Source organism: Musca autumnalis, unplaced genomic scaffold (assembly GCF_047663935.1).
Source record: "Musca autumnalis isolate F117 unplaced genomic scaffold, ASM4766393v1 scaffold_2, whole genome shotgun sequence".
Taxonomy (NCBI): domain Eukaryota; kingdom Metazoa; phylum Arthropoda; class Insecta; order Diptera; family Muscidae; genus Musca; species Musca autumnalis.
This window is the reverse complement of record NW_027411755.1, coordinates 38866169-38875491: the sequence shown is the minus strand read 5'-3', so window position 1 is coordinate 38875491 and position 9323 is coordinate 38866169. Positions and strand designations below refer to the sequence as shown.

Genomic DNA, 9323 nt, shown 5'->3' with positions numbered 1-9323 from the left:
TTTATTTAAAAAAGGGTCCTTAGAAGCAGACTTTCTTTCAGAAAGGGTCTATTAAAGCACGCTTTCTTTCAAAAAGGTCTATAGAAGCAACCTTTCGTTCAAGAAGGGTCCATAGAAGCACCCTTACTTTGAAAATTGGTTTTTAGAAGCACCCTTTCTTTGAAAATGGTTTTTAGAAGCAACCTTTCTTTGAAAATGGGTTTTTAGAAGCACCCTTTCTTTGAAAATGGTTTTTAGAATCAACCTTTCTTTGAAAATGGGTTTTTAGAAGCACCCTTTCTTTGAAAATGGGTTTTTAGAAGCATCCTTTCTTTGAAAATGGGTTTTTAGAAGCACCCTTTCTTTGAAAATGGGTTTTTAGAAGCACCCTTTCTTTGAAAATCGGTTTTTAGAAGCACCCTTTCTCTGAAAATGGGCTTTTAGAAGCACACTTTATTTCAAAATAGGTCTTCAGAAGCACACTTTCTTTCAGAAAGGGTTCATAGAAGCAGCCTTTCTTTCAGAAGGGTCCATATAAGTAGCCATTCTTTCAGAAAGGGTCCATAGAAGCACCCTTTCCTTCAAAAGGGCCTATAGAAGACCTTTCTTCTTCCAGGAAGGGTCTATAGAAGGCCCTTTCTTCCAAAAGGATCTATAGAAGACCCTTTCTTGGGAAATGGTCTATAGAAGCATCCTTTCTTTTAGAAAGGGTCTATAGAAGCATTCTTTCTTTTAGAAAGGGTCTATAGAAGCATCCTTTCTTTTAGAAAGGGTCTATAGAAGCATCCTTTCTTTTAGAAAGGGTCTATAGAAGCACCATTTCTTTTAGAAAGGGTCTATAGAAGCATTCTTTCTTTTAGAAAGGGTCTATAGAAGCATCCTTTCTTTTAGAAAGGGTCTATAGGAGCACCATTTCATTCAGAAAGGGTCCATAGAAGCAGCCTTTATTTTAGAAAGGGCCCATCGAAGCACCCTATCCTTCAAAAGGGCCTGTAGAAGCACCCTTTCTTTCATATATGGTCTATAGAAGCACCCCTTCTCTCAAAAAGGGTCCATAGAAGCAGCCTTTCTTTCATATATGGTCTATAGAAGCACCCCTTCTCTCAAAAAGGGTCCATAGAAGCAGCCTTTCTTTCAGAAAGAGTCATTAGAAGCACTCCTTCCTGCAAAAGGGTCTATAGAAGCACCCTTTCTTCCAGAAAGGGTATACAAAAACAGCCTTTCTTTTAGAAAGGGTCTATAGAAGCACCCTTTCTCCCAGAAAGGGTCTATAGAAGCACCCTTTCTTCCAGAAGGGGTCTATAGAAGCACCCTTTCATCCAGAAATGGTCTGTAGAAACACCCTTTCTTCCAGAACGGGTCTATAGAAGCACCCTTTCTTTAAGAAAGGGTCCGTAGAAGCACCCTTTCCTTCAGAAATGGTATATAGAAGATCTTTCCTTCAGAAATGGTATATAGGAGATCTTTCCTTCAGAAATGGTCTATAGAAGCACCCTTTCTTTAAAAAAGGGTCCGAAGAAGCACCCTTTCTTTCATAGAAACACCCTTTCTTTCAAAAAGGGTTTATAGAAGCACCCTTTCTTTCAAAAAGGGTCGATAGAAGTACCATTCTTTTCAAACAGAGTCTATAGAAGCACCCTTCCTTTCAGATTATTCCTTTTAATAAAAATTTCAAACTTTTAGTTCTGATATTCTTTTGGAATACATATTTTCTTAAAAATAAACAACAAATGTTTCAAAAATATTTGAAAAATGTGCACACCCATTTTCGAACATAAACCACTCTAATCACGTTTAATCAACAATGACAAAAAATTCTTAGAGATAACGGAATCTCGGAATCTAATTTAAGCAACAATAGTTTTAGAAAAATATGTATGCGCTTCATCAGATGTAAAACAAGCTTTATTAGAATCACTTGTGTTCGAACATCATCACAAAATGAACAATTCGGAACTGATAAGAAATTTCATAATATTATTGCTGGTTAGTGGAACAAACTAATTTTAATGGAATATTTAACTAATTTTCCTCATTTACAGTTAAATTCTTTTGGATCTCTAACATTGGCCTCCACTCCGGCTCTACCACCACGACCGGATAAGCGTTTAGAAGTGTTTGAGTTTCTAACCTCCCAGATAAATGAATGGAATGCCAAACAATTACAAATAGAAGCAACAACATATTCGGATATGTTAAAGCGGCTCGATGAACTTCATGTGGCTTCAAGCTCTAACGTGAAAACTCCATCGGCCAGATCTCTCCAACGAATTCGAGAACAAATTGAACGTTTTATAAAAGCCACGGAAAAGGTGAAAACAAATTCCCAAAACTGTCAACTGCAGGCAGAAGCGAGCCGTGAATTGGATGAACTACCAAAGCAGCTGCAACTGTTAGAAGAGAATCAAAATAACTCTCGTTTCTTTAATGCCATTCGCCAGCGTTATAATGAGGCAACTACAAAAATTCACAATGAATTTCCCAGCTTCTTAAATGGAATCTACCAGCAATTGCCAACGGTTATTGAACGTTTTCGTCGCGAACTCAATCAACCTGAAAGGGAAGAATATAAAGATTTTTTAAAATCTTGTAGTGAATTTTTGATTGCTCCCAATCCAAAGAAAAAGAATGAATCATTTGGAAAGTTAATTTATACCCTAATTCATAGTCGTACTATGCAGCTACGCAGTGCAGATAAGGCAGATTGTAAATGGAATTGGAGTAAAATTGAAGATTTTTCACAAAAAGTTTCAAGCCAGTAATATAAGAATTTATTTGGAGCCCGATAATAATTGGACCTCGATAATAAGCAATTATCGGAGCTTAATCATAAGTCAATAAGTACTTCGCCCCATCACTTATATAATTAATCAATCTTAAAAACGTGAGAGCAGAAACATCTTTGCAGCAAAATATAAGTAAATAAAACCATAGTTCAGACTTAACTTAGTGTTTCATTTACCCTACATGGCCATTTTTCCAATAGCTATACGTAAGTATCATCATGTTTGTACAACAATTATTTGCGTTTCTCAAATTATTTTATAGATTTATAATGGGAACTTCAGCATTGAAAAATGGTTGTAAACCCCAAATATGTTTGGAGGAATCGGTTTCGGACAACCTGGGGCCGCTTTTGCCCCGTCCGTCTATATATTTGGCTAGCTCTCTAATGGATCAACCGATCTATACACCCTTTCTCAAAGAAGGGGTGCTTCTGTGGACCCTTTCTTAAAGAAAGGGAGCTTCTGTAGACCCATTCTCAAAGAAAGGGTGGTACTAGAGACCCTTTCTTAAAGAAAGGGTGGTTTTACCCTTTCCCAAAGAATGTCCTTCTATAGACCCTTTCTGAAAGAAAAGTTGCTCCTATAAACCATTTCTAAAAGAAAGGGTGCTCCTATAGACACTTTCTGAAAGAAAGGATGCTTCTATAGACCCTCTCTCAAAGAAAGGATGCTTCTATAAACCCTTGTTGAAAGAAAGGGTGCTTCTATAGACCCTTTCTCACAGAAAAGTTTCTTCTATAAACACTATTTGAAAGAAAGGGTGCTTCTATAGACCCTTTCTCAAAGATAGGTTGCTTCTATAAACACTTCCGGAAAGAAAGGTAGCTTCTATGGACCCTTTCTGAAGGAAAAAGTGCTCCTTTCAGACCCTTTCTGAAAGAAAGGGTGCTTTTATGGACCTTTTCTGTTTCTATAGACCCTGCTTTTATAGACACTTTCTGCTTCTATAGGCCCTGCTTTTATAGACCCTTTCTGAAACAAAGGGTGCTTCTATAGACCATTTCTGGAAAAAAGGGTGCTTCTAACGACACTCTCTGAAAGAAAGGTTGTTTCTATAGACCCTCTCCGATAGAAAGGGTGTTTCTATAGAACGTTTCCGAAAGAAAGACCTTTCCGAAAGAAAGGGTGCTACTATCGACCCTTTCCGAAAGAAAGGGTGCTTCTATAGAAGCTTTCTGAAAGAAAGGATGCTTCTATCCACACTTTCTGAAAGAAAGGGTGCTTCTATCCACACTTTCTGAAAGAAACGGTACTTCTATCCACACTTTCTGAAAGAAAGGGTGCTTCTGTAGACCCTTTCTGCAAAAAACGGTGCTTCTATAGACCCTTTCTGAAAGAAGGGGTACTTCTATAGAACCTTTATGAAAGAAAAGGTGCTTTTATTTTTATGAAAGAACGAGTGAAAGAAAAGGTCCTTCTATAGACCCTTTATGAAAGAAAGGGTGCTTTTATAGACCCTTTATGACAGAAAGGGTGCTTCTATAGACCCTTTCTGAAAGAACGGGTACTTCTATTGACCTTTTATGAAAGAAAGGGTGCTTTTGTAGACCCTTTATGAAAGAAAGGGTACTTCTATAGGCCTTTTTTGAAAGAAGGGGTGCTTCTATAGAACCTTTCTGAAAGAAAAGGTGCTTCTATAGACCCTTTCTGAAAGAAAAGGTCCTTCCATAGACCCTTTCTAAAAGAAAGGGTACTTCTATAGACCCTTTATGAAAGAAAGGGTGCTTCTATAGGCCTTTTTTGAAAGAAAGGGTGCTTCTATAGAACCTTTTTGAAAGAAAAGGTGCTTCTATAGGCCTTTTCTGAAAGAAAGGGTGCTTCCATAGACCCTCTCTCAAAAAATGTCTTTGCATAGACCCTTTCTGAATGTTAATATTTTCTCCAAACTCATATTATGTTTGAAGATGAGCCATATCGGTTCACCTCTTCGAATACTTCCCCCACAAAAGTTTAAAATGTTTTGCTAAAATTGTGATCTGGAAGGAAGTAGCCGATTTGTTCCAAAACTTGCACATCGTCATACTTATTTCTTCCACACCTTAAATCAGATTAGAACATTGCCCATCCTTTCGGGTAGCCACACAAAATTTAAAAAACTTTTTCTCAGAAGTACAGTTCAAGACATGTCTCGGATCGTTTTGAAATTTTTGCAGGTGCAGGTGCTTAATGTTTATACCACCGGAGAATAGCTCTGCGCTGCATGATATTAGTTAGCTTTTGGAAAGCAACAACCGCCAGGTACTAAGGGACATTTGGCCACAACTCGCTAGCAATTGGCATTTCGGATGGGTACAGCGCTGGCCGAGCAAATTGATAGCTCCACATTTATCAACGTGGGCGAAGACGCTCCTACGAGGATAAGCAGAGATTACCACGACTCGCCAGATATCACTATTGTGTCATTTGGCCTGATAAATGACGTGTCCTGGCAACCCGTTATTTCACTTGGCTCATACAGTCATGTTATCCGTACTTTTCTGATTGGCAAGGGTTCATATAATAAACCAATCACCACCTCCTAGCTACCCTCAGATCATAGGGTAGTTAAGATAATAATATAAGGAAGCCTCCTCAGAGATAGATCTACGCTAATGTGGAGACGAGAAGTTTTAGAAGGGTTGAGGAACTGGGATAAAATAATAAAAACAGTTACATTCGCTCGCTTCATACTTAGGGGTAAAATACCCGAAATTAGGTCAAACTTCACAGCAGAGGTGGCGGTACTAGGAAAAATGCGTGATGAGCATTGTCGTACGAACCCTCAAGGTACAAGAGTTAGGAATTTTACTCTTGGTGTCAAGTCAATTAGGAGTTTCATATCCATTGACCTAAATTTCGCCACTGATCTCTCAGATTTTTCCAACTCCTGGTGTCTGTATTCTCTTTCACTAGCCTTCTCATGTTCTTCATTTTGCTCCTATGACATGACTATATCGGGAAATTAATTGTTTTCCATTCTCCTTCGTATTACTTTAAGGTTTCCCACAACTCAATTTTCTTAAAAATCAATTGGAACATTCTCTTCTCTACGATGCTGCAGCCCGCAGACATTAGGCGTGGATTTCTTAAGATTCTTTCAGAGGCCCACAAGGCATTAGCCGTAGATATTTTTAAGATTTGTTGTCAGAGGTCCACAAGGCATTAAGCGTGGATTTGTTAAAGATTTTTTTGTCAGAGGCCCACAAGGCATTAGGCGTGGATTTTTTTTAAGATTTTTTGTCAGAGGCCCACATGGTATTAGGCGTGGATTTGTTTTAAGATTTTTTTGTCAGAGGCCCGCAAGGCATTAGGCGTGGATTTTTTTAAGATATTTTGTCAAAGACCCGCAAGGCATTAGGCGTAGATTTTTTTAAAATATTTTGTCAGAAACCCACAAGGCATTAGGCGTGGATTTTTTTAGGATTTTTTGTCAGAGGCCCACAAGGCATTGGGCTTGGATTTTTTTAGGATTTTTTGTCAGAGGCCCACAAGGCATTGGGCGTGCATTTTTTTAAGATTTTTTTGTAAAAGGCCCGCAAGGCATTAGGCGTGGATTTTTTTAAGATTTTTTGTAAAAGGCCCGCAAGGCATTAGGTGTGGATTTTTTAAGATTTTTTTTAAAGTCCTACAAGGCATTAGGTGTGGATTTTTAAGATTTTTTGTCAGAGGCCCACAAGGCATTAGGTGTGGATTTTTTTAAGTCGATTTTGGAGTTTTCTGTGATTTCCTCCAGTCAAAACTCGACTTTGATTTTTAGACTTTTGACTACAAATAGTCGACTAATCGATTAATCGAAAGTCGACTTACCTATCTCTACGATGCACCTCGCTAGAGTCGGAATCTTCGCTTGTAACAATATGTTCCATAACTTGCTCGGACCATTTTCCATTCCGCTGTGGTGATAGGAGACAGCTTATCCTTCTTGTCGTTATCAACAGCAACCATCAGGTGGTTGCCTTTAACGACTTGGTGGAATGGTCACTTTATTGTCGAAAAGGTAGTTGAATTGTGCTTTAGTTTCTTTGTCTTATCGAGCTTTAGACGGTAGATGGACGAACGTTGTTTGGAGAGATTTCGGCTTTCTCGTAATCCTCAACAATGTTTGTGAATTTGAGCATGTTCGCCTCATGTCGTTCGTGTAGTTCACCGATAGCAGCACTCTTGGGTATGTTCCCGAGAATAAACTGTACCAATTAATGCAGGACCTTTCGAACGTATACGGACTTTTCGTTTTTTTTTTTTTTTGGCTTCAGTAGGTTGTCAATCTTTTGGATGGAGTTGATTTTTCAGTACTTTGCTGACGAGGAGTGTCAGAAGGGTACCCGGTGCTGACTACATTTAGTTGGCTAGCTACCAGCTGCTAGCTCGGAAGAATTGGCAGGCCGCAATCAAGAGGTTTTATATTTGGATTTGATTTTTTTTTTTCATATTTTATTCCCACTTAGATGCTGTAAGGGGATGGACCATTGTACGCAGTGACAGCTTGCTCATACTAGGCTACTAATAAGTACCCCAAACCACTGCCCTGACGTTGAGAGAGAGTTGCGAAGGACCAAATTTCTTTAGACACTTTTCGGTTATTCAGATCAACGGCAAAAATCAAACACCACCTTGATTATAAAATTTTGTGTATAGTCGATCGTTCAAAGATGTACTGTGGAATAGTCAGTCCACCAGCTTGGCTAGCGACAAGAGCCGGCTTTGGGATCGCCTTTGTCGGAGTTAATGTGTATTTATGCATTTTCTTGTGTGGAGAGATGAATTCACCAATGACAAGTGGGATGTTTGACACAGTTCTATACATCGCTTAACGTCATTGTTTTTAACTCCGCATCTATATTTTTCCTCCTTGTTCCGCTGATTATTCAACGGGCGTTTGTGTTGTCACGATCTATCGAAAAAAAAACCATAAAATGCAATAAAAATATGTTTAAAAATATTTTTAGTGTATAAGTCGGTATACGCCGAAATGGAAGCCCAAGGCCATCTTGGATTAAACGTGTGGAAGATAACGTCAAAATTGGAAAAGTAAAGCAGCCGATATAGGAGAGTGGCAATTTACTCTTAGTTCCGCGTATAGGTAAAATGATCTGTTTTATAAGTTATTTAGTAGTAGTACTTTAAAAAGATTGCTAACAATTCTCTCAAAAAACATTTCTAGCTCTTGTCGCACTTAAAAGACTCACGAATTTGCAGTGGTGAATTTGAAAATAATGCTTTCAGGTGAAGACCTTAAACTATGGAGATAAGGAAATGTTGAATATGCTCTGCTAGCATAAAGACATAAATACGCTTTTGGAAACTAAAATGAAATAGTCAAAGTTTGGAGAACAACGAAGTGGCATTGGAATTTAAGAATGAAGATTTTATTAAATATTTGTCTGGCCTTCGTGGCACTACAGGTGAGTTTGAAATACTTTAAAATCGAAAAATCAATACCCAATTTTAATCCCATTTTCTTATCCACATAAAGCTCGTTTTAGCTGCTCCACGAAAATCCTCAACAACCGCCATCAGCTCTACGTACCAACAACGTTATCAATTATTCGATTTAATTTTATTAAAAACCAACAAAATTATTTCCAATGAAATTTTGGTCAAATTCCCAGCCTATCCGAACATACTGAAAGACTACACTGCATGGTTGAAAGAAAATAAACAAAAAATTTCCCCCACTAAATTGCAATCCTACGAAGATCTTAAAACTAATCTTCAGGAGTATATAAAAGCCGCAGAAGCTTTTCCCCGTCAACCCACAAATTGTGAGCTGCAACGTAAAGTTCATAAATTATTTTACACCATTAAAGAAATTCGTTTTGAACTGAAGGACAAAGAAGTCAATCAAATTTGGTCTCAACATGTGAATAAGTTAAAGGGTATAGATGAAGAAGCGGCTAAAAATGAATTTTTGACAAATGATTTCCCCTTGATAGTAAAGGCGGTGGAAATTTTCATTGCCAATTTGGATAAAGTAGGGAAAAAAGATAATCAAGATATTATCGATTGGTTTAATGTTCTGCAATCGAAAACTACCGATGATGAAAAAATTGAGGCATTCGAAAGTATCGAAGATTTGTATGAAGAAGAGTATGAACGTGAAACCAATGCCGCAGGTAAAGTGAATTGTCGTTTAACTGTACAATTGGAGTGGCGCGAAGACGTAGTCAAGACTGTGGTTATGGCAATTGCATCATTACTGAATCCAGAGTTGGGTTTTCAAACTGATTAAAATTTGAATTAGAATAAATAAATGAATGGAGAATTGTGTATAATATTGTGGTGCTTTGTATTGGATAAAGTTTTATAAAATAAAAAAATTAAATAAAAAACTATGACTCTGATATAATGAACTAAAGGGTATCCGAAAATGTCTCCTTTCCCTGTGCATAATTTCCCAAAACTCTATAATAGGATTAAATATTTGGGATGAATTCAGAGTCCTTTTGAGACTTCAAAACGATGGAAGCAGTTAAGAGAGCTATTTGTGTTCTAAATAAAACTTACCTGAATTGCTATGAAAACTCCCATTCAACCACGTATCCGAGGTGGAAATCCCAACCGTAATATGTTATAAAAATT

At 37.7% G+C, this 9323-nt stretch overlaps 2 protein-coding genes across 4 annotated transcripts; both read left to right on the top strand.

Moving 5' to 3' along the window:
• The first annotated feature begins 1866 nt into the window (after positions 1-1866).
• LOC141392730 (uncharacterized) lies at positions 1867-2924 on the top strand. Its single transcript, XM_073965614.1, has 2 exons — positions 1867-1965; positions 2022-2924. Exons 1-2 carry the CDS (start codon positions 1921-1923, stop codon positions 2739-2741), a joined length of 765 nt encoding a protein of 254 aa, XP_073821715.1. The 5' UTR covers positions 1867-1920; the 3' UTR covers positions 2742-2924.
• Positions 2925-6612: 3688 nt separating this feature from the next.
• Positions 6613-9073, top strand: LOC141392729 (uncharacterized). Of its 3 annotated transcripts, none has more exons than XM_073965613.1 (4): positions 6613-6741; positions 7190-7824; positions 7906-8146; positions 8218-9073. In XM_073965613.1, the coding sequence occupies exons 3-4, from the start codon at positions 8102-8104 to the stop codon at positions 8971-8973; spliced, it is 801 nt and encodes a 266-aa protein (XP_073821714.1). In that variant the 5' UTR covers positions 6613-6741; positions 7190-7824; positions 7906-8101; the 3' UTR covers positions 8974-9073. The 3 variants fall into 3 exon arrangements, with proteins under 3 accessions (XP_073821714.1, XP_073821713.1, XP_073821712.1); XM_073965612.1 differs by having other exon boundaries at positions 6631-6909; positions 7001-7824; XM_073965611.1 differs by having other exon boundaries at positions 6631-6909; positions 6998-7824.
• Positions 9074-9323: the final 250 nt, after the last annotated feature.